The sequence below is a fragment of the Oncorhynchus mykiss genome, chromosome 17 (assembly GCF_057628025.1).
Source record: "Oncorhynchus mykiss isolate SJ-2025 chromosome 17, ASM5762802v1, whole genome shotgun sequence".
Lineage (NCBI taxonomy): Eukaryota > Metazoa > Chordata > Actinopteri > Salmoniformes > Salmonidae > Oncorhynchus > Oncorhynchus mykiss.
The window spans coordinates 63,273,588-63,298,175 of NC_143038.1; the positions used below are offsets into that span (position 1 = coordinate 63,273,588).

Sequence of the window (24,588 nt, forward strand, 5' to 3'; positions counted from 1 at the left end):
ATGCGAGCGTTGCTGCAGAGCGTGGGGTTTCCCATAGTTTATTGCAGGGTTACCGCGCCCATCTCGCGGTTTGATTGCCGGGTGAAGTAGTGACTGAGTAGTACCGAGAAAGAGTTTAGGGCGGCCAAAGGGGAAGTTGCTTCTTAATGAAATATACATCGGGAACAGACAGTAGTGAAATTGATTATTGAGATTGTCAATAAGCCTACTTGCACTTTGCAGCAGGGATCTGTGTCCCGTCATCAGCAGGGAGTGGTGTGATTTTTACCCCCCCCCCCGGTTGGTCCAGGTTGTTGAAAAAGCTTACTGGCCAGCCTGGTTACGTTTGGGAAGGGTTGCTCCTCTGAAAGCTAGCTAGTTTGTAAACTAGCTGTTCGTTGATGCGTGGATTGGAGGAATAACTACACTGTTACCTTTTCCAGTCAATGCTAAATAAACAAGCCAACGCCAACTGAGAAAAAGGTAGGATGGTCACGGTGCAATGTCGCACATTTGGAAAACAAAATGCTAGTGTAATTGTTGGCCGATTTGGTAACGTTAGATTAGCTAGTTTACGTTACTGTCCGGGTGGGTTAACGTTAGCATAGCCAATTTTAACTGCTTTCCAGCTGCTGCAGACTAGTTCTAATGTTAGATAACTAACTCGGCTGGCTATATCGATCCTAATTTCAGCATGTATATTGAAATACTCGTATGTATTGTTAACGTACCTACCTAACTATATATCCAGCCTGATTTTGCAAGGGACGGGTTGGACCCTGTCCAATTCATGAGAAGTGGACAGCAAACACTTTCTTGGACAAGTCATTAACCAACTAACGTCAGCTAGCTAATTTGGTTAGGTACCCAAATAGCTGAGGTAGACCGCTGCGTTAACTAGTTAGCTACCAGCAATGTTGTCCAGCTAGCTTAATTTTTTTCCATCAAAAATATTAACCGTGCCTCAATACCCCTTTAATTTAAACTGCATTTCAAAACAACCATATTTAACTTGTTTATTAAAAGCGGACTTGTTAGCTGGGTAGCTAACATCCTGGAGATGGACGACTGTGGCCTAAAATGCAAGCGGTAACTAGCTAACGTTAGTTATCTGACTTGTCCATTGCTAGCAATTTATCTTGGGCACTATTCATAATGGGATGTGTTTAAAATAAGTTGAGGCATGGTTAGATATGCCGTTTTGGTAGTCAAGTATGATCACTTTTGCCAATCTACCACCTAGATAGCCATAGTTATAAATTCAGTTAACGTTAGCTAGTTAACTAGATGTCTGTTAAACACTAACGTTAGCTAGTTTGCTAACTAAAGTTAGCTGGATTGATGTTAAATAGCACAAACGTTAGCTAACTGCTAGCTGGTAAATAAACAATTTGTACCATTTAAATATTCTCCACCTTAACGGTAGCACAATTGCTTTACTTGGCTCTTGTGGTTTACATCAAATTAAACGGCTACTGCTGGCTTTAACGACATGGCTACTTCTAGTTAAGTAGGTAATTAATTGGATTTTCTTCGCCAACACTAGCCAGCTAACTCCTTAGCTAGTTGCTGGAGTAATTTAGCACACGTCTAGCACGGGGGCGAAACGATAGGAATGCTGGATCAGTGTGTTATATTCCCTTTGGGTGGGACTTTTCTGTTTGTCTGCACCCTGTTTCTGATAATCCCCGACGTCCGTTGTCGGAGAGTGAAGTTGGGCTGTTGTCTAGTAGCTAGTATTGAGGTCACTGCTATTGAGCAGGGTTATTTGGTTAGAAATCGTTGAGGCATACATTCTGATAATGGAAATTGAAATATAACATCTCGGTCTTTTCGCATGTTGTATTAAATACTGGGATTGCACATTTATTTTCACACGTGACATAGCATGAAAGTAAATCAATATACGTGTCTAGTTAGCTTCGATTCTTCAACCCTAGTAGCTAGGCCTATAAACAGCGGCAGCGAACAAGATGGCGTTTGCTGCCTCAGTCTCATGTTTCCATCGATGCAAGACACTAATTAGCATGCCATCGGTTGAGGCTTCATATGTGATCAGTGTAACTGTAGTAGTGGTAGCTACCCCAACTTCTTTAACATCAACTTTCAAGCCAGCTAATTTGCTTTTCTCTGTAAATGACAGACATCTGAAAGAGATGAGCGGGGGAGTTCTTGCATTTGCAGCATTGTAAGTTATCTACAATGAGCCTGAATTGTTCAAACAAATATTGTAGCCTCATCTGAATACCAACGGAGAGTGATTCATCAGTTTATTTGCAGGTGACATTCAAATTGGATGCAAATAGTGCTAATGGATTGCAAGCAAATTATTTGTACCACTATATTTGAGCACAACAATGTTTCCCGCTGCAGTCAAATTACACCAGGACAGGAGTGTTTCAAGCTTAATATCCAACCTGGTCTCAGCATTTTGTATAATTCTGTACGTAAATCAGAGACACTCATTTAATATATGTTTCGTACGGTATGTATAATTTGTGGATGTCCCTCACACATTTCATATATGTTCTAATTTACAGTTAATATATGCTACGAATTTTCAAAAAGTAATAGGTGGCTAACGTTAGCTAGGCGTTAAGTCTAGCAGTAACGGAAAGGGTTAACAACGTTGTAGTCCCCAATGTCTGTAAGGCTACTTGTTGTAAGTATGTTGTCGTAGAGACTAATGCCAGTGTGAATTTTACTGCAGGGTGTTGTTTTGACTGTGGTACACACAATTACATGAATTGTTGTATGACAAACTATTAATTATACCCCCATCCACCCTCTCAGCCCGATATGTTTGTTTAAGCATTAGTCCATTTTGATGAAAGGACCACATTGGTTACTATCTTGTGGCAGTGAGAGAATTAGAGATTCTCCTGTACTTTTGTCTACTTGGCTTTCAACCGTGGCTTAACCGTGGCTTTCAAACTAGGGTTTTTGTGGTTAATTGAGGTAAAACAGTAATTCTGCTCATAGATTATGCATGTATAAACGGGAGGTAAAAAAAAAAAAATAGTAGTCGCCAATGTCTTTAAGGCTACTTGTAAGCATGTTGTCGTAGAGACTAATCAGACATGCTTTTTTCAGAGTGGAAAACTGATTTCTGACTCCGGTGTGAGCTTTTGCCAGCTGTTTTCCTGTTAGTGGGCATAGATTGGATTAAATATTTACTGTCTGGATTTGAGCTTTTAGGATTACAGGCTTGGTCAGTGATAGTGCTGGTTATGGTCTTTTCTGTGATCCAGCTTTAGCCATATGACATTTGTTGCACTGATATAATAGCATCAAGCTTTCTACAATGCAGGCCTACATTTTGTGCTCTTTTAGTGTTTTATTATGCAATAGCGGAGGTGTATGAAGATGGCGGGGCCCCATGCATTTACCACAAATTCCTTGATTTGTTAAATTTGCCATATTTGTTCATTGCTCTCCGCTATACTTCTTTTGTATGGTCATTGGTAGGGCTGTGGTGGACATGACATTTTGTCAGCCAGGTGTTGTCGTGTAAAAGACTGCCGGTCTCATGGTAATTTGCCGTTAATTAACATAAACACGTTTAGCAAGCCACTATTGCGCGCCTTTGAAACATCTACATGTCTAATGAATCAGTTGAATTTACACCATCATAAATCAATGTATTTATTTTAGTCAGGTCTAAACAAACATGATGTGAAGAAAATGTATTTCAGAAGAACAGCATGTGTTGGCCTACAGCTTATCTGGCAGTGTGCCATGCATAGGCTTGTTTATTTAGCAGACAAGATATTCTTAAATCCTGTGCCATTATTTTATAGTAAGACTAATATAATTGAACTTAGCTGAATAAAATAGAAAGGATATTTTTCCCATTCAGGAGCATTTTGAGTGTAAAAGTGATCATTTTTAAACAGGTTCTATACGCTAGATTTAGAGTAACTTGACAACTTTAGTTGTGAATAATAAACATTTAGGATGCCTTGAATATCAAAAGATGTATGGGCTGCATGATGAAACTATAGGCTATTGATGATTTGAGAAAGTTGCAAAAAAGCTTGCGGTCTGTTCCTTGCCTCAGGCTGCAAATGCTGTTCTCTCATCAAGTGATCATACTTTCACCCATCAAACTATTCTCAATTGAATCTTGTCTTTACTAATATTACTAGAATTGCACATTATCAAATGTGTGGAACAGGGTCAGGAGAAAAAAAGATGTCATCTGTATGTACTCGAATAGCGAATGTAGGACACTTTCTGCTGCTTCGTTTTTCACTCATGTTGGGTAGGCTATTCTGGTTATTTTATTCCACACATCAACCTCTGTTTGAGGAGCATGCAGGGTCTCTCCGCAGCACAGGTGATATTTATCCCGACCTCTGTGTACCGTGGGGTCTCCAACCCTGTACTTGAAGCTACACAGTGCTTAATTTGGGAAACCAAGTGAAATCTGTTTGGGATCATTGATAGTAATACTTTTTCACAATGAAACATATTTAATTAAACTGTTAATAGCACCTCTCTCTGCGTGCTCGAGAAAGGTATGAAGGGAGGAGATGGAAATGCACGGAGGCGAGATATTCAATATTCTGTACCTAAAGGTAATGTCAACCTATTAATTATGAAAATATAAAAATGCCCTATTACCAGGCTATTTGAAACCATATACAAAGTCACTAATTGTAGGCCAACTCTAAATTATTAAATTTATGCAAGACCAATTATGTACCCGTTTTAAAATAAAATAAATTATGTTGTGCATAATTATGCGGTAGACTGTGTTGTATAACGGCATAATCATTTTTAAAAAAAAAAAAAAAAAAATGTAAGCTTGTGTGTGCACATTAGGGACAATATATCGGTAAGCATATCGGAATCAGATGAGATTAGCTAAAAATGCCAGCATCCGGTCTATGTATAACGCCAATGTGCAAATCCGATGTCAAAGCTGACGTGCATACCTGTAACATAGGTAGATGTAATGATGCCACGAAAAATACAGAGCTACATGTGCAACACAGCATTCCTAACCTAGCCCACAATGTCTGCCGTGTGGATCTATTTTGAAGTTTCCAAGGAAGATAACAAAAAGGTCATATGCAAAGTTTGTGCTGCTATTATTTCCAGAGGGGAGAAAGTGAAATCTTTCAAAACCACAAACCTAATTACTGATTTGAAAATCACCCCCAGACGTTCACTGACTACTTAGAACTAAACCAGAAAAAAAACTAAGCGCGCACTTCCAACAACTTAAGTTCAAGTCGAGCAGTCATTTGAAATAGAATTTCAGCGAGACAACTCAAAGGCGAAATTCATTAATGCCAAGATAATGGAATTAATTGCCCGTGACAATCAACCGTTCTCTGTCGTGGATGACGTTGGCTTTTGCCGACTGGTCGAGCACCTCGAGCCCCGGTACACACTACCAAGTAAGTGCTATTTTTCAGATGTTGCCCTACCAGAGTTGCATAGTATTTTTGAAACTCACATCCGTGAGCTACTTACAATGGGCGTCACTGAGATTAGCTTCATGACTGACATTTGGACTAGCGATATCAGACCCATGAGCATGCTGAGTCATACAGCACAGTGGGTCAACAAGGATTTCGTACTGAGGAAAGCCGTATTACAAGCTCAAGAATGTGCTTGTTCTCATTTTTATTTTTTTAAAATGTATTTTTTTAACCTTTATTTTAACTAGGCAGGTCAGTTAAGAACAAATTCTTATTTTCAATGACGGCCTAGGAACAGTGGGTTAACTGCCTGTTCAGGGGCAGAACGACAGATTTGTACCTTGTCAGCTCGGGGATTTGAACTTGCAACCTTACCACTACAGCCATTTCAATGGCATTTGAGAACATGTTTGAAACTTGGAAAATCCCCAAGAACAATGTGTTAATGCACGTAACATGACAAAGGCTTTGGAAGAATGTGGAGTCGCCAGCAACTGGCTGTGAATTAAGGTGTTTTGGCCCAACGCAGCATATCTGACACAGTGGGAACAGGTAGGAAGATAGTGGGTCATTTTAAACACTCGCAGCTAGCATACATCCATCCGCCTGCAAGCAGTACAGGAGCAGCTTGGAGTGAAAATGAAAAGGCTTAAGCAATATGTTTCCACCAGATGGAACAGTACTGTTTACATGGAGAGCCTGCTGGAACTAAAACGAGTGCTTGGCGTGTACGCAGCTGACTGAGTTACCTGCAACAATCAGTACAAACCAGTGGACTCTCATTGACATGAACACACTCCTAGCTCCATTGAAACAACTGCGAAATAAGCTCATCAACTGCGTCTGCAGCAGGCCCTCTCATGGTATTGAAAAGACGGCTCAACAAAACTGCCGACACAGACGTGGGGTTCAAACTTGCGAAAGTACTCTAGTAGAGGCTGTGAACAAGTGATCCAGTGGCATTCTCTCTGAGCCTCTTTACTGTGTCACCACCATGCTTGATGCTAGGTACAAGGACTGCTACTTCAATGGTGACACGAAACAGGGTTTGTGAAATGTTAAACACAGCTGGACAAGATGGAAACGGACACAGACAGTGAAGCACCGGGGAAGAGGACCCATGACAGAAGAGGCCACAGACAGGCAGACAGCTGAAACTTCACTGCTTGACATGTATGCTGAAATCATGGTTGAGAATGAAATGACTAAACAAATTAACAATAAAACAGCACAGCAAGTAAGTGAATAGGTTTTGATTGTTTTACTGGTAATGGGACATATGTAGATAACTTTTTAGTCAGTGTGTCTCTGTTAGAGACTCTTTGTATTGTCATTTTCTGTTACTACATCGGCCAACATTAGCCAATGTTGATCTATTCCTAATGATCCTTTGGAATGCAAGAATAATGAAATATGTTACATTAAGTGTCTTGGTGCTTCCCTGTACTAGTATGGACAGTGAGTGCCTTTTCAGTGCAGCTTCACACATTGTAGATGAAAAAGTAATAACTCTTGTGACAAAGCCAAGCAGGTCCTCTTTGAAGAAAAACCTCCCCCAACTGTTACAATATGACTGCCTATTTACAATTTTTAACACAGCCATTTCGTCACTGGGAAAAGAATGGACCAATACCAATGGCTTTTCTGTTTATTCATAGATGGTATAGGTGATGATTTTCATTTAATTTGAAACAAATCAGTTTTGTTTTTATTTCTTAAATGAAAGACAAGATGTGTTGTAAATTTGCTCGCATTTTACTGGTCGAGTAAGTTGAGCACATTTTAAAAGTTTAAGTTGTGCAGTCTATGACCGCCTAGAGACAGTCATTTTTTTTCAAGCAGTTAAAGCTAAATTGATTAACTGCATTTTAGTTTCAACCAATATTTGTTTCAAAGCATTTTTAAGTTTCTCCATACAGTCAAGATTGGATAGTAAGAAGGGACACTGACAACTTCACCACCTTTGTAATGTGGGGCAGCTAAAATATTTCTGTGAATATCTGTTGAGTGATCAATTTTTCTAATTTACAAGTTATTAAACAATCAGTTCCTAACTGAACAAAATAACATGACACTTTGTTTCAGCTGTTTAACTGTACTAGAATGCTTAAAAGCTGCTAACTTTAAATATATGTTCATTAGTGTTACCAGCCTCAGAAATTGCAGCCCAAATAAATCTCAACATCAACTGTTCAGAGGAGATTGCGTGAATCAGGCCTTCATGGTCAAATTGCTGCAAAGAAACCACTACTAAAAGACACCAATAATAAGAAGAGACTTGCTTGGGCCAAGAAATACGACCAATGCACATTAGACTGGTGGAAATCTGTCCTTTTGGTCTGATGAGTCCAAATTGAGATGTTTGGTTCCAACCAGTGTGTCTTTGTGAGACGCAGAGTAGGTGAATGGATGCTCTCCACATGTGGTTCCCACCATGAAGTGAGGAGGAGGTTTGGTGTGGGGGTGTTTTGCTTGTGACACTGATTTATTTAGGGTTCTAGGCACATTTAACCAGCATGGCTACCACAGCATTCTGCAGCGATACGCCATCCCATCTGGATTGCACTTAGTGAGACTGTCCAGTTGAAAAACAAATTACAATGACCCAAAACACATCTCCGGGCTGTGTAAGGGCTATTTGACCAAGAAGGAGGGTGATGGAGTGCTGCATCAGATGACCTGGCCTCCACAATCACCTGACCTCAACCCAATTGAGATGGTTTGGGATGAGTTGGACCACAGAGTGAAGGAAAAGCAGCCAACAAGTGCTCCGCATATGTGGGAACTCCTTCAATACTGTTGGAAAGTCATTCCAGGTGAAGCTGGTTGAGAGAATGCCAAGAGTGTGCAAAGCTGTCATCAAGGCAAAGGGTTGCTACTTTGAAGAATTTCAAATAGAAAATATATTGATGTGTTAAACACTTTTTGGTTGCTACATGATTCCATGTGTTATTTCATAGTTTTGATGTCTTAACTCTTATTCTACGATGTAGAAAATACTAAAAATAAAGAAACCCTTGAATGAGTAGGTGTGTCCAAACTTTTGACTGGTACTAATATACACTGCTCAAAAAAATAAAGGGAACACTTAAACAACACACTGGAACTCCAAGTCAATCACACTTCTGTGGTGTGTCATTTTTGTGCATGAGAGGAGATTACCGTGACTCAATCGTCACTTAGAATGTCACTCATGACTGCCGGTGTGGCGGTGATAGTCACCGCAACAGCTCTAGCCATTAGTAGAGTATACATGATCCCAATTTTAGCTTCAAGACGGCAGCAATTTGGAAAACCAAACCATATCGTGTGCCGTAGTTTAAAAACACGATGGATGGTGCTTAAACATTTCTTCCATTTTTATTTTTTGTTGGAAAAGGCAATAGAAACATCTGAAATATGGAAAATGTATCAACGTAAAACTAAAATAATCCTGAACACTACTGATATCATGCTCTGAAAGGTGAATTTGTATGGCTGCATGGAAACAAACATTATGAAAACATTTATGTTGAGCAGCAGACTCCGGCTGCCCTCGAGACCTCAGCAGTCAGTAAGCCACACCTCCAGGCTATTTGTCACCACTCCCTGTTTATCATGCTGTCAGCTGATTCCGATCAGGCGCTTGGAGAAATGAGGGGCAGAAGAACTTCTTACAGTAAGGGATTATGGACAGACTCAGAGCATCTAGTTCACCCACATTGCAGAATTTGTTCTTTGTTTTCTTACCCTGAGGTAGTGTAGGGATGAACTGTGACTGAGTCCTATGTTTAGGTTTGAGCATCTTCTGAATTGTGCCTGCATTGACTCCAAGTAACTTACAACCAAGACTCAACATCGAACTCAATGAATTAGGTGTTTGAACAAATGCCAGTGCAGAATGTAGTTTTTAATTACATATCCTCTCCATGATTAATGTCATTCTATGTCCCACATTCGGATGCCACAGTAATAGTGTGTTATACGGAAGTCGAGTCCTAGTGTCTCCCTCCTGATTTTGTTACTCACCCCCCCCCCCCCTCCCCTCTGATCTTAAGGACGGATGTGGATGGCAAGTAGTCATGGAATTAACAGTGATATTTTTATCAGAGGACCTTGAGTGTGATTTGCTCAGTTTAGAGAAGATCCTCAGTCTAGCACTCAAACACTTTGACCGTACAGAGTGAAATACATGAAGGTGATGGGGTTAGCTAGGAGGAAGAACTGGGGCTAAAACCAAAGGTTTTGTTTATAGTCCTTATGTTTCATTCATATCCAAATGTGCTAATCCAGTCTTCTGCGAATGTGAGGTCAAGGCTGTTTCCTGTATTACTGGTACCTTTCACAATGCTGGTGTGTGGATAATCTCTCTGTTTTTCACAATAGAATGTTATCCTAGCAGTTAAGAGTAACTGAAAGGTCTCTGGTTAGAATCTGAGCCTACTATGTAAAAAAAAATATCTGCCCTTGAGCAAGGCATTTAAGCCCAATTGCTCTGCTAAATGACTAAAATGTTAAGTGTTTTGAAAATGACCTCTGTTTTCTCTGACCATGTTCTGTATTTGACTAATAGGAAGATCAGTGCTTTAGGCTACTGTTTGGGGTAAATTATGTGTTTAGGTTGCCCAGACGAGTGTGATCAGATAAGCCTGTATCGCTATAAATGGTTTAGATTATCACTTAGCACCGTTGGCTGATCTAGTGAGCATCAACCAGTGGATTGGGGTCAGCAGGATAACTGATTTTCAGATCATCAGTGAAATTGCAGGGCACCAAATTCAAAACAACAAATCTCATAATTAAAATTAAAAAGTATTTTACACAATTTTAAAGATACACTTCTCGTTAAACCAACCACCGTGTCCAATTTCAAAAAGGCTTTTCGGTGAAAGCAGAATTTTTATTTTATTTTTATTTGTACCTTTTTATTTAACTAGGCAAGAACAAGAACAAATTCTTATTTCCAATGACGGCCTAGGAACAGTGGGGGCAGAATGACAGATTTGTACCTTGTCAGCTCGGGGGTTTGAACTTGCAACCTACCGGTTACTAGTCCAACGCTCTAACCACTAGGCTACCCTGCCGCCCCAGAGAGTCAAAAGTCATAAATAGCATTATAAATCTTCACTTACCAGGACTCCCACTTCCACAAGAAATGTTTGTTTTGTTCGATTACGTCCATATTTATGTCCAAATACCTCCGTTTTGTTTGTGCGTTTAGTTCACTGTTCCAAAGGCACAATGCACGAGCTCAAAATCCAGACGAATGGTCTGGAAGGTCAAGAGTTCATTACAGTTTGTAGAAACATGTCAAACGATGTTTACAATCATTCCTTAGGGTCTTTTTTATAATAAATCTTCAATAATATTCCAACCGGACAATAGCGTATTCATTACAGAGGAAAAAGAAGGAACGGCGTGACCGCGCAGTAAACAACTGATTGGCCACCGCCTAGTCCACTTGTTGAAACCGCGTTTATTTGACACCCTTCCACAATAGAAGCCTCACAACTTTCTAAAGACTTGACATCTGCTGGAAGCCTTGGGAAGTGCAATCTGGCCCCATAGACGCAGCATATTGGATCTTCGTCGGAACTCTTCTTTGAAGATGGCAATGTCCATCTATGCAATCACTTAAATGAAACTACAAACCTCAGATTTCCCACTTCAGGTTTTCGGCTGCCATATGAGTTCTGTTATACTCACAGACATCATTCAAACAGTTTCAGAAACTTCAGTGTTTTCTATCCAATACTACTAATAATATGCATATATTAGAATCTGGGACAGAGTAGCAGGCAGTTTACTCTGTGCACCTTATTCATCCAAGCTACTCAATACTGCCCCCCTGTCACCAAGAAGTTAAGTGTGTCTCAGGATTATGTCAATGACAATGAGGTGAGAAGATAGGACTGTGAGTCAGTAGCAGAGTTGTGAGGGCAGGAGAGGCGCTCTAATGTAGGATATGAGTGTATGGGCCTGCTGCACTGGCCAAGCCAACAGAAGTACTGTTATGTAGGCTATGAGAGTGTAGGCCTGCACCAGCCAAAGCAACGGTGTTACAGCCTACTTTCCCTTCCGATGCAATTTGTCGTTTAATGACTGCAAAACGTTTCCCTGTGGAAGGAAAGTAGTTACTAGTTCAGAAAATCAGTTTTCTGGTTGAGAGAGTTCTTTGAAGAGGACAATGTCCATCTATGCAAATGTGTCATTAGCCTATTTCTTTACCAAAGACTTGCACCTCAATCAGACCGACAGCATCATTGTATGTTGGTATATTAAAGTACATTCATTTCCAATGGAATTCTGCATTTGCCTTGCACCATTGCAGTTGTGTTTTGTGTGGTGCATACATTGGATTTATCCAACGCATGTGTCAAATTGTATGTGTAAATTTGACAAATAGAAGCAAAAGGTGAATGTTTTGTTGCACAAATTTCCACTTAAATGTTGGATTACATACAGTGCATTCGGAACGTAATCAGACCCCTTGATTTCTTTCCACATTTTGTTACGTTACAGCCTTATTCTAAAATGAATTGTTCCCCATAATTATCCATAATGACAAAGCAGAAACCGGTTCTACATTTTTACAAATGTATTTATTTTAAACGTAACATTTTACATAAGTATTCAGACCCTTTACTCAGTACTTTGTGTCTCGAGTCTTTACCGCCTACAAACTTGGCATACCTGTATTTGGGTTGTTTCTCCTATTCTTCTCTACAGATCCTCTCAAGCTCCATCAGGTTGTTTGGGGAGTGTCGCTGCACAGGTATTTTCAGGTCTCTCCAGAGATGTTCGATCGGGTTCAAGTCCGGGCTCTGGCTGGGCCACTCAAGGACATTCAGACACTTGTCCCGAAGCCATTCCTGCGTTGTCTTGGCTGTCTGCTTAGGGTCGTTGTGCTGTTGGAAGGTGAACCTTCGCCCCAGTCTGAGGTTCTGAGCGCTCTGGAGCAGGTTTTTATCAAGGATCTCTCTATACTTTGCTCGGTTCATCTTTCCCTCGATCCTGACTAGTCTCCCAGTCCCTACTGCTGAAAAACATCCCCACAGCACGATGCTGCCGCCACCATGTTTCACCGTAGGGATGGCATTGGCCAGGTGATGAGCGGTGCCTGATTTCCTCCAGACGTGACACTTAGCATTCAGGCCAAAGAGTTCAATCTTGGTTTCATCAGACCAGGGAATCTTGTTTCTTATGGTCAGAGTCCTTAAGTTCCTTTTGGCAAACTCCAAGCGGGCTGTCGTGCATTTTATGTAGGAGTGGCTTCCGTCTGGCCACTCTACCATAAAGGCCTGATTGGTGGAGTGCTGCAGAGATGGTTGTCCTTCTGGAAGGTTCTCCCATCTCCACAGAGGAGCTTTGTCTGAGTGACCATCGTTTCTTGGTCACCTCCTTGACCAAGGCCCTTCTCCCCCGTTTGGCTGGGCAGCCAGCTTCAGGAAGAGTCTTGGTGGTTCCAAACTTCATTCATTTAAGAATGATGGAAGCCACTGTGTTCTTGAGGACCTTCAATGCTGCAAATATTTTCGGTACCCTTCCCCAGGTCTGTGCCTTGACACAATCCTGCCTTGGAGCCCTACGGACAATTCCTTCGACCTCGAGGCTTGGTTTTTGTCCTGTGTCTTTCCCAATCATGTCCAATAAATTGAAATTATCACAGGTGGACTCCAATCTAGTTTTAGAAACGTCTCAAGAATGATGAATGGGAACAGGCTGCGTTAGAGCTCAATTTCAATTCTCATAGCAAAGGGTCTGAATACTTTTTTTCTTCCCCCGGTTTTTATTTTTAATACATTTGTAAACATTTCAAAACCTGTTTTCGCTTTGTCATTATGGGTAGGGTATTGTGTGTGTGTGTGTGTGTGTGTGTGTGTGTGTGTGTGAGTAGATTGAGTTTTATTCAATCCATTATAGAATAAGCCTGTTATGTGGAAAAAGTCTAAATACTTCCCGAATGCACTGTACATAATGAGAGAAGTTTGACTGCAGAATTGATTACGCTGTATTGATGTAATGGCGCTGTCGTTCTGATCGAGGTGTTAGGCCTATCCACGAATGACAGGTGATTTTATGTATCGTATGTTTTGTTTTCTGGAACAAACAGCCTTTTGTGACAGAACATCATCTAGCTTTGTTTGTCTAAATGATGCCATTTCAATGCTTTCACAGCTCAACGAGGGGAAAACATGATCAGTTGGTTACATAATGTGTATGAGTGACAAGCGATCTGGTGACATATTCCATCGCATTTTCAACTCTACTGATGGTTTTGGGAAAAATTTAAATTGCGTTATATTGAGAATGTGCCCACTCTGGTCTTGGCACATGCACTTTAGTCAACAGCTGGCAGGTACAGTGTGGGTAGGATAGCCTACATGATGACATTATGGACAAAATAGATACATTTTTCAAAAGGTAGCCACGCATTGATGTCTCCAGAATAAGACCCTCAATATTTATTGGACAGGAACATCATACCCCGATTGCACTTTCAACACCCTGTGAATTTCATAATTTATTTCATCTGTAGCCTAATAAAACGGCATTCTTTCCTGAGTCGTAGTGGGGGGACCATACGGTAGTGGGGCGTGACTCCCAAGTTTACTTCGATTTGATGGTTATTATATCAATATTTGTGCATAAAGGCATTTCATCGCCATTTCTCTCATAATTAATTTTATCGACAATTAAGGATCCCACCTTGACTAGCGTAACATTTGTCTACAATGTTTACCAACATTTGCTGTTTTCACCAGGCCTGTCGTGAATTAATTTTTTTGCCGATGTACTTTATTCGCATAAAAAGGTTTGCTGGAAACATGATTACTGAGACTCTTCTTTCTTCCTCTTTCAGATTAACAACTGTCCCAGCAGCTGGAGCGAGACAGACCTACTAGCAGGGCAAAATGAGTGAACTGGACCAGTTACGCCAGGAGGCTGAGCAGCTCAAAAACCAGATCAGAGTGAGTGTTTATCCCTCCATCTACCGTCAATGGGCAGGAGCAATTGTTTAAAACATACAGAAATGGCATATTTCAGAAATAATTGAATTGTCTCTGCGCTCATAATCAAGTCTCAACAGTGTCATAACAAAGCTACATAATCTTCTGACAGTGTTTGGTTGTTAAATTTGTGTGATGGTTTAATTGTCTTACTTTTGCAGGATGCCAGGAAAGCATGTGCAGATGCCACGCTATCACAGGTAAAAGTTTAGTTTTGGTTTTTGCGTCTTGTACTTTCGGTTTTGTACTGCAGCTTCAAACAGAGAAAAATACAATATTTTTGGTTATGGAAAATATATTTAACAATGGTTTATATGGTGCAATGATGCTTGCTTGCTTGTTTTGTCAAACCGAAATTAGGCAAACTTACAATTTTAACAACCATAAAATTGTGGAGTGATTTCTGCATAGTACATCTTTAACTAGGGATATGCAAAACATTCAATGCAATCTGCTATTGATGGCTTTATGTAACTGTGTTTGTGTGTTTTGCAGATCACAGCCAATATTGATCCTGTTGGCCGTATTCAGATGCGCACAAGAAGAACACTGAGGGGGCATTTGGCTAAGATCTATGCCATGCATTGGGGCACTGATTCCAGGTAAACCCAAGTGTAATTTTTATAGTGTCTTTCACAAGCTAGGAAGGTAATTTCCATTTGTTGTTCTGTACTACAAAAAAAACAGCTTGCTTGCTTTTTGGAGTTTTTGCAATGACAAATAGTTGAATGATTCCAGTTGTCAAATATAAAAGTTGGCATGGTATATAATTGTATAACCCTTGGCATGAATTGGATATTATGTACTGCTCAAAAAAATAAAGGAACACTAAATTAACACATCCTAGATCTGAATGAATGAAATATTCTTATGAAATACTTTTTTCTTTACATAGTTGAATGTGCTGACAACAAAATCACACAAAAATGATCAATGGAAATCAAATTTATCAACCCATGGTGGTCTGGATTTGGAGTCACACTCTAAAGTGGAAAACCACACTACAGGCTGATCCAACTTTGATGTAATGTCCTTAAAACAAGTCAAAATGAGGCTCAGTAGTGTGTAGCCTCCACGTGCCTGTATGACCTCCCTACAACGCCTGGGCATGCTCCTGATGAGGTGGCGGATGGTCTCCTGAGGGATCTCCTCCCAGACCTGGACAAAAGCATCCACCAACTCCTGGACAGTCTGTGGTGCAACGTGGCGTTGGTGGCTGGAGCGAGACATGATGTCCCAGATGTGCTCAATTGGATTCAGGTCTGGGGAACGGGCGGGCCAGTCCATAGCATCAATGCCTTCCTCTTGCAGGAACTGCTGACACACTCCAGCCACATGAGGTCTAGCATTGTCTTGCAGTAGGAGGAACCAAGGGCCAACCACACCAGCATATGATCTCACAAGGGGTCTGAGGATCTCATCTCGGTACCTAATGGCAGTCCGGCTACCTCTGGCGAGCACATGGAGGGCTGTGCGGCCCCCCAAACAAATGCCACCCCACACCATGACTGACCCACCGCCAAACCGGTCATGCTGGAGGATGTTGCAGGCAGCAGAACGTTCTCCATGGCGTCTCCAGACTGTCACGTCTGTCACGTGCTCAGTGTGAACCTGCTTTCATCTGTGAAGAGCACAGGGCGCCAGTGGCGAATTTGCCAATCTTGGTGTTCTCTGGCAAATGCCAAACGTCCTGCACGGTGTTGGGCTGTAAGCACAACTCCCACCTGTGGACGTCGGACCCTCATACCACCCTCATGGAGTCTGTTTCTGACCGTTTGAGCAGACGCATGCACATTTGTGGCCTGCTGAAGGTCATTTTGCAGGGCTCTGGCAGTGCTCCTCCTTGCGGTCCTGCTGCTGGGTTGTTGCCCTTCTACGGCCTCCTCCACGTCTCCTGATGTACTGGCCTGTCTCCTGGTAGCGCCTCCATGCTCTGGACACTATGCTGACAGACACAGCAAACCTTCTTGCCACATCTAACATTGATGTGCCATCGTGGATGAGCTGCACTACCTGAGCCAGTTGTGTGGGTTGTAGACTCCGTCTCATGCTACCACTAGAGTGAAAGCACCGCCAGCATTCAAACGTGACCAAAACATCAGCCAGGAAGCATAGGGACTGAAGTGGTCTGTGGTCCCCACCTGCAGAACCACTCCTTTATTGGGGGGTGTCTTGTTAAATGCCTATAATTTCCACCTGTTGTCTACTCCATTTGCACAACAGCATGTGAAATTTATTGTCAATCAGTGTTGCTTCCTAAGGGGACAGTTTGATTTCACAGAAGTGTGATTGACTTGGAGTTACATTGTGTTTAAGTGTTCCCTTTATTTTTTTGAGCAGTGTATTATTCCACATGATATAGTAGGAAATGTAAGTAGGTGTTATTATGACTAAGCATGCGTTGTTGCTATGATTGTCATTGCTTAGATTTGGCCCCAAGTTACAATTCAAAGCAGTCTTAAATTACTTTTAGTTTGCTTTTCTATTCCATATAGAATTTTAGCAAGTTATAGTTTGATTTTAAATAATTGCCTACAACTTCTTAAAAGGAACTGTAATTCCATGACCTTATGTTTCTGCTCTTTCTCACAGGCTCTTGGTCAGTGCTTCCCAAGATGGCAAACTCATCATTTGGGACAGCTATACCACTAACAAGGTCAGACTTCAGTAGCTCAACTTCCGTAGCTCTGTTTAGAGGACGACTACAACGTTTCCATTGCAATTATAGGCATTGCATTTTGTCCCTTCAGACATTCTACTTTAGTTGTTTTATTCACCTACACACCTGTAATAAGAGCTCATTACTTCAGGTGTGCAAAGGTTTCATGTTTTTTTTATCCACCACCTCCTTGCAGGTCCATGCCATTCCTCTGCGTTCTTCCTGGGTCATGACCTGCTCATATGCACCTTCAGGAAACTACGTGGCATGTGGAGGTCTGGACAACATCTGCTCTATTTACAACCTGAAGACACGTGAGGGGAATGTACGTGTGAGCCGGGAGCTCGCTGGACACACGGGTAGAGAGACTACAATTTCTGTTTGGCATGTTATTTGTTATGAAATCGTTCTCTCATTTTCTGCTACTTAAAACGCACTATGGGAACATTTCTGGGTTTCATTTTCTTTTTTAGTAATGCACAAATGAACTCTAATTTCCAGGTTATCTGTCCTGCTGTCGCTTCGTTGATGACAACCAGATTATTACAAGCTCTGGAGACACCACCTGGTAAGTAAAGGAATTACTCAGTGTCCTGTAAGGATGCTGCTCAGTCTATTTCCAATACAACATTGTGAATTTGTATAGAAACTCATGCCTCTTGTTTTAACCAGATGTTGTTTTTACAGTGCCCTTTGGGATATTGAGACTGGCCAGCAGACAACCACATTTGCTGGTCACAGTGGTGATGTCATGAGCCTCTCATTGGCCCCTGACACTAGGCTATTTGTCTCAGGTGCTTGTGATGCCTCGGCTAAACTCTGGGACGTCAGAGAGGGCATGTGCAGACAGACCTTCACTGGGCATGAGTCTGACATCAATGCCATATGTGTAAGGGCATATTTAAAGATAGCTATGCACACGTATTGCCTATTAGGGCATTTTACATTGAGACATCTTTATTTTAGGTTAAACAATTTGTACATTTTAAGAACAGTATTTAAAAGTACAAGAAACCCAAACCCATCAAACCGTAAAAACACTTATTTCCAATGTGGTCCTCAAATCATGAAATATAATCTCAATTTATACATTTCAGTTCTGATTGAAAAAAAATATATGTTTTTGAGATACAAATTTTAATTAAAATATAGTCAGTTATTTGCTCAGTAAGTAATTACTGTATGATCTGTGCTTTGCAGTTCTTCCCCAATGGCAATGCCTTTTGTACGGGCTCTGACGACGCCACCTGCAGACTCTTCGATCTTCGTGCCGACCAGGAGCTGATGTGCTACTCGCATGACAACATCATTTGTGGCATCACCTCTGTTGCTTTCTCCAAGAGTGGCCGTCTCCTCCTAGCTGGATATGACGACTTCAACTGCAACGTGTGGGACACACTGAAGGCTGACCGTGCTGGTGAGTCACTGATAACACCCCAGAGATGTCTCGTCACACGCTATAAAACTTCGGTACTTTTTCGATACTACAACATGAAAACGGTTCGGTATAAGTTTTTATATTTTTGGTTCTTAATGTCGCGTACTGCATGACAGGATCAAGTCTGTCTATCAGCCAATGAGCCTCTTGCCTGGTCCAGTCAAGCTGACCATACATTACACGATTTTGAACCGCAATAAAAACAATTCTCCCCAATTTTGTTGTATCCAATTGGTAGTTATTCTTGTCTCATCACTGCAACTCCCGTACGGACTTGGGAGAGGCGACGGTTGAGAGCTGTGCATCCCCCGAAACACAACCCAACCAAGCCACACTGCTTCTTGACACAATGCCCACTTAACCCAGAAGCCAATGTGTCGGAGGAAACACCGTACACTTGGCGACTATGTCAGCGTGCACTAAGTCTGGTCTGCCACAGGAGTCGCTAGTGCACGATGGGACAAGGACATCCCTGCCGGCCTAACCCTCCCCGAACCTGGACGACACTGGGCCAATCGTGTGCCGCCCCATGGGTCTCCCGGTCGCGGTCGGCTGCGACAGAGCCTGGACTCTAACCCAGAATCTTTAGTGGCACAGCTAGCACTGCTATGCACTACCACTGCGTCACTCTGGAAGCTTAAACTGCGATTTTGTAACGATTTCGGGATCGACCTGGGATCGCAGGTCATTTGTATGCTCCGCTCAAGATGTTGTAGGTCACATAATGTGAGCGGGTGAAAGAAGTGCGATTTATAAGTCTTGCACTCTCCTGAGCTGCATCTTCTGTCCCGGTTTGATTTTTCTGACATGCCAGAATTCGGACTTGTGCAACTCGTGAGAATGAGCCGTTGCTCGGCTCATTCTTGGCCACGGCGCCACAACATATATAGAATTCACAGGACCGGGCGGGGTCAAGATAAATCTCAATGTGAGCAGACTAAAAAAAAAAAAATACAAACATTTAAATGGAGGATAGGCATGCATAGGAACAGAGGTTTCAAAAAAATCCAGAAAATCACATTGTAGGATTTTTTATGAATTTATTTGCAAATTATGGTGGAAAATAAGTATTTGGTCAATAACAAAAGTTTCTCTCAATACTTTGTTATATACACTTTGTTGGCAATGACAGAGGTCAAATGTTTTCTGTAAGTCTTAACAAGGTTTTCACACTGTTGCTGGTATTTTGGCCCATTCCTCCATGCAGATCTCCTCTAGAGCAGTGATGTTTTGTGGCTGTTGCTGGGCAACATGGACTTTCAACTCCCTCCAAAGATTTTCTATGGGGTTGAGATCTGGAGACTGGCTAGGCCACTCCAGGACCTTGAAATGCTTCTTACGAAGCCACTCCTTCGTTGCCCGGGCGGTGTGTTTGGGATCACTGTCATGCTGAAAGACCCAGCCACGTTTCATCTTCAATGCCCTTGCTGATGGAAGGAGGTTTTCACTCAATCTCACGATACATGGCCCCATTCATTCTTTCCTTTACACGGATCAGTCGTCCTGGTCCCTTTGCAGAAAAACAGCCCCAAAGCATGATGTTTCCACCCCCATGCTTCACAGTAGGTATGGTGTTCTTTGGATGCAACTCAGCATTCTTTGTCCTCCAAACACGACGAGTTGAGTTTTTACCAAAAAGTTATATTTTGGTTTCATCTGACCATATGACATTCTCCCAATCTTCTTCTGGATCATCCAAATGCTCTCTAGCGAACTTCAGACGGGCCAGGATTTGAGTCCCTGGCGGCCTAGTGTGTTACTGATGGTAGGCTTTGTTACTTTGGTCCCAGCTCTCTGCGGGTCATTCACTAGGTCCCCCCGTGTGGTTTTGGGATTTTTGCTCACCGTTCTTGTGATCATTTTGACCCCACGGGGTGAGATCTTGCGTGGAGCCCCAGATCGAGATTTCTTCGAACCAAGCTGCTTACCTATTGCAGATTCCGTCTTCCCAGCCGGGTGCAGGTCTACAATTTTGTTTCTGGTGTCCTTTGACTGCTCTTTGGTCTTGGCCATAGTGGAGTTTGGAGTGTGACTGTTTGAGGTTGTGGACAGGTGTCTTTTATACTGATGACAAGTTCAAACAGGTGCCATTTAATACAGGTAACGAGGGGAGGACAGAGGAGCCTCTTAAAGAAGAAGTTACAGGTCTGTGAGCCAGAAATCTTGATTGTTTGTAGGTGACCAAATGCTTATTTTCCACCATAATTTGCAAATAAATTCATTAAAAATCCTACAATGTGATTTTCTGGATTTTTTTTCTCATTTTGTCTGTTATAGTTGAAGTGTACCTATGATGAAAATTACAGGCCTCATCTTTTTAAGTGGGAACTTGCACAATTGGTGGCTGACTAAATACTTTTTTGCCCCACTGTATATGCATATTCTAGTTTCTGGGGCTGAGAAATAGGCAGTTTCAAATGGGTACGTTTTTTTAGCCAAAAACTAAAATACTGCCCCTTACATGCAAAATGTTAATAACTCAATGCACATACACACTCCTATTGAAAATGCATTCACCTGTATTGTGAATATGTCTAGGCTACATCTTGATTTACCAAGTTTATCAATAGAGATTTACCATTCAAATAAATGACTACCGTTATGTAGTTACTGGTAAAAACAAAGTCAAATTGATTGTATAATTGATACATTCTTTAATGCATACATGGCTGTCCCTGAAAAAATGTTGACAAACAAAATGTCTAATTGATTATTGATCTCAAGACACTTTCTCTTTAGTATAGTGGTGTGTCCCTGCTTGTCACGTGGGAGACCGGGGTTCAATTCCCCAACGGGAGGAATAGGCCGTCTTTGTAAATAAGAATATGTTCTTAACTGACTTGCCTAGTTAAATATGTCCAACAATTGCACAGAGCAGTAGCTGTGTTTGTCTGCATCAAGTGCCATCCTGTGACTTTGGCTAATGTGCCTTTTTTTTTTGTCTTGGTATTGAGTATCGTGATACGAAACCTGGAAGCTATCGGTATTAAATTCAAAATTCTAGTATTGTGACAACACTATTGCACACCAAGCATGTTTCTAAGTTTTATATTGTACACCTGTCCTGGAAATGTGAAATTCAAAATAACTCCCAACAAATGTTTCAAGCTCATTTTAACTTATTTATAATGTCAGCTAAATTAAATCCATCATTCCCAGCACCGTCCTGAGACTAATATTGTGGTTCTGTTTTAGGTGTGTTGGCTGGACATGACAACCGTGTTAGCTGCCTGGGAGTCACCGACGATGGCATGGCAGTTGCAACAGGATCCTGGGACAGTTTTCTCAAGATCTGGAATTGAAACCTGAAGGTGCTTTGCCCTTTTTGTATTGCTGTAAAGCTACGCCTTTTTAGCTACTTATGGAACAACCGCTGTATACAGTGTGTTCATTGTTCAGTATAAGTTAACCCTGACTCATTCTTACTTTTTCTTCTTCAGATGTCATTTTGAACTCCAAAGTTGACTGGAAGACCATTACAACAACTTGAGAATGTTAAATTTCATAGCATCTTCTTCAACACCGTTTTAAACTGACTTGGACACCACAAACTAAGGGAAACCAATGCCTTTCCTACACAAGAAGAGCACAATTGTTTGTCAACTAGTTAAAAAGAAGAGTTCCTGTGGTATCAAATCAAAAACTTGTGCATTCCTTCTTGGACCCTTTTATGTTACCTTGAATGACAAAACACTATCATCCCATGCAAATGTATGTCTTGAAAGCAAATGTTTGAGCGTAATTGTACAAATTATTTAAACTTTCTTTTTTTAAAGAATTCTATTCTCTGATGGTTTGTTTTATTCAGTTGCTTTCGTTTGTCAGGTTCTTTTCAAATAAAGCTTGTCATATTAATCCAATTTAATCATGTAAGAAAGCTGAGACAAAATAAAACATGCAGAAAGCATGAAAGCAAAATATTGACCAGATTACAGGAGCCGCGTTCAGAAAACATCAATGATGTATTTATTTGCCAGCTATTTTTGTTTCATCACGGCTTTTTTTTTTTTTGTACAAAAATAAAATGTGCTTGAACTAATACTGTGTTAACTAAGCACATGCTATAAATTGTGATGAATGCTAATTTCAATACAGAAGTAGTTCATGAGTAACTTAATTTCAGTTAACCCCTTAACTCTGTCTTAATTGGGTGGAATAGGGGTTTAGGGTGGGTTTTGTGATTTGTTGGGGCTGGATTTAGTTTAATGGATGGGGATTTTTGTAAGTGTCCACTTAGTGAAAGACCACCTGACTAACAGACACCTTTCCTGTGCTTGAAACAGCAGTTGCTATTCTGTGAATGAAATGTACAAATCAATGTCTGAAAATAATTATCTGAAATTTTACATTTTGTTTTGTCTGCCATGGGTTAATTTAAGCATGCATGCTGTAGAATTGCTTTCCACGATGCAAAGATCCAAGTCATCTGTCTTGTTCGTAAGTTGTAACCGGTTAACTATTTTATTTTGGCTAAACACTGCATATGTACTTACACTGGCAAAGCTATGCACCAGAGTAATTGAAAGTGAAGAATGGATTTCCTATTGACTGCAGACTCCATGTGAAATATCATACCAGTTCTAATGATGCCAATTTTTTTTTAAATAATTCATAGTGAACCTTTTGATTAACCTCCTTTAAATGTTCACACCCAATGGAACAAAAACATGTTCTCTGATTTATGCCCTTACTAATTTTGTATTTTTTTTTCTTGGTCTTAAGTCATAGCATCTGAATGGCAGAAGAAAACAATTCTCCACTGTACAGAAGCACTTTCTTTAATAGTTGACATTTTTCACTTTTTCTGTGATGTACAATACATGTGATCTATTTGTGTGTGGCCACAAGTAAAAATGAATTGCAATTCAATTGAGATGGGTTTCCTTTTCTCCTTCCATTGATAAAGATGGAGCTCTGCACCCTTTTCACATTTTTTGTATTTTATTTCAATATTTTGTCCTGCGTTTACACAGGCAGCCCAATTATTGACACCTGTTGATCTGATTGGTCAAAAGTCCAAATAGTGAAAAAAAAGAACAATTGGTCTGCCTGTGTAAACAGCCTTGGTGTTCCACAGTGAGCTGGATCAAGATACTGTACTAAAATGTACTGTTATTGAAAATGTAATAAAAAGCCGTTTGAGATGTCTTGTTCTTAACCTATTCTCATGCCACTTGTCAAATGTTTTCTAGTTTATATGTAGATTAACTGTATTGCCTGTTAGTGCAAATAATGAAAGGAACCCTCACCAAACCACATTCCAACAATGCAAAGTAAAAGCGCAATAGGTTACTTAAAATGTTTGTACGTGACCCTAATGGTTGGTTGTTTTTGTCTTGGCAGATAGGGGTTTTAATGAATAGTTGACTCCTGTGTTTGTTTTGCATTCATGTTACGCGACCCCAGCCGTTTAAGCCCATTATAAACATATATTGGGGTTGTGGCTTGCGCATTGTGGTCGGGCAACCTTGGTTCTAATTCCTGTTGGTGCAATGGATTGGGGTGTCAGAAGTGGGACGTCCAGGGGTGGCTTGTAGACATTACTAGCGCCCCAAGTGTGTACAGTATCATTTCAACAAACTAGCCATTTGAGGTGCTTTCTTCCCTCCCGTGATGCATGTTGCTATGGCTAACAACAACATGGAGAGCGGGCCAGCAGCCTGGAATTCCTATCCGGAATGTTGGTGACGCTTGTTCCCTGATCTTGTCTAGATGGGATACAGTTTTTGTGAAATTGACGTCAATTACAATTTTGGGGTATTATGGCTAACCTTTACCATTTCTCCGCATTCTCCTAACCTGCTGTCATGAAAATTGAATTTGACAGAAGCTGTATCCCTTATAGACGAAACGTTCATTGGTCCCCAGTTGTCACAGAAAGTCATGGAGGGAAGAAAATGGGTTCATCCAATCTTTACATAGGGGGGGACGTCCCAGTTGTCCTCGAGTATGGATCTCAGATGGTATAATCAGTTTACCCAAGGTTACATTCTTTTAGGAAAATACAAATGTTTTAAGAGATCACAGTAAAAATTGTGTAGTTCCCTTGAAATAATTATTTATCATGTTCTGTAATTTCCTAGATGCACA

The 24,588-nt window shown here is 41.0% G+C and overlaps 1 protein-coding gene across 1 annotated transcript; it reads left to right on the top strand.

Moving 5' to 3' along the window:
- On the top strand, positions 1 to 23,660 carry LOC110494661 (guanine nucleotide-binding protein G(I)/G(S)/G(T) subunit beta-1). The gene is made up of 11 exons (XM_021569926.3): positions 1 to 462; positions 14,254 to 14,362; positions 14,563 to 14,601; positions 14,897 to 15,003; positions 16,994 to 17,057; positions 17,257 to 17,419; positions 17,562 to 17,628; positions 17,748 to 17,949; positions 18,261 to 18,477; positions 21,694 to 21,809; positions 21,939 to 23,660. Exons 2-10 carry the CDS (start codon positions 14,306 to 14,308, stop codon positions 21,798 to 21,800), a joined length of 1,023 nt encoding a protein of 340 aa, XP_021425601.1. The 5' UTR covers positions 1 to 462; positions 14,254 to 14,305; the 3' UTR covers positions 21,801 to 21,809; positions 21,939 to 23,660.
- The last annotated feature ends 928 nt before the right edge of the window (positions 23,661 to 24,588 follow it).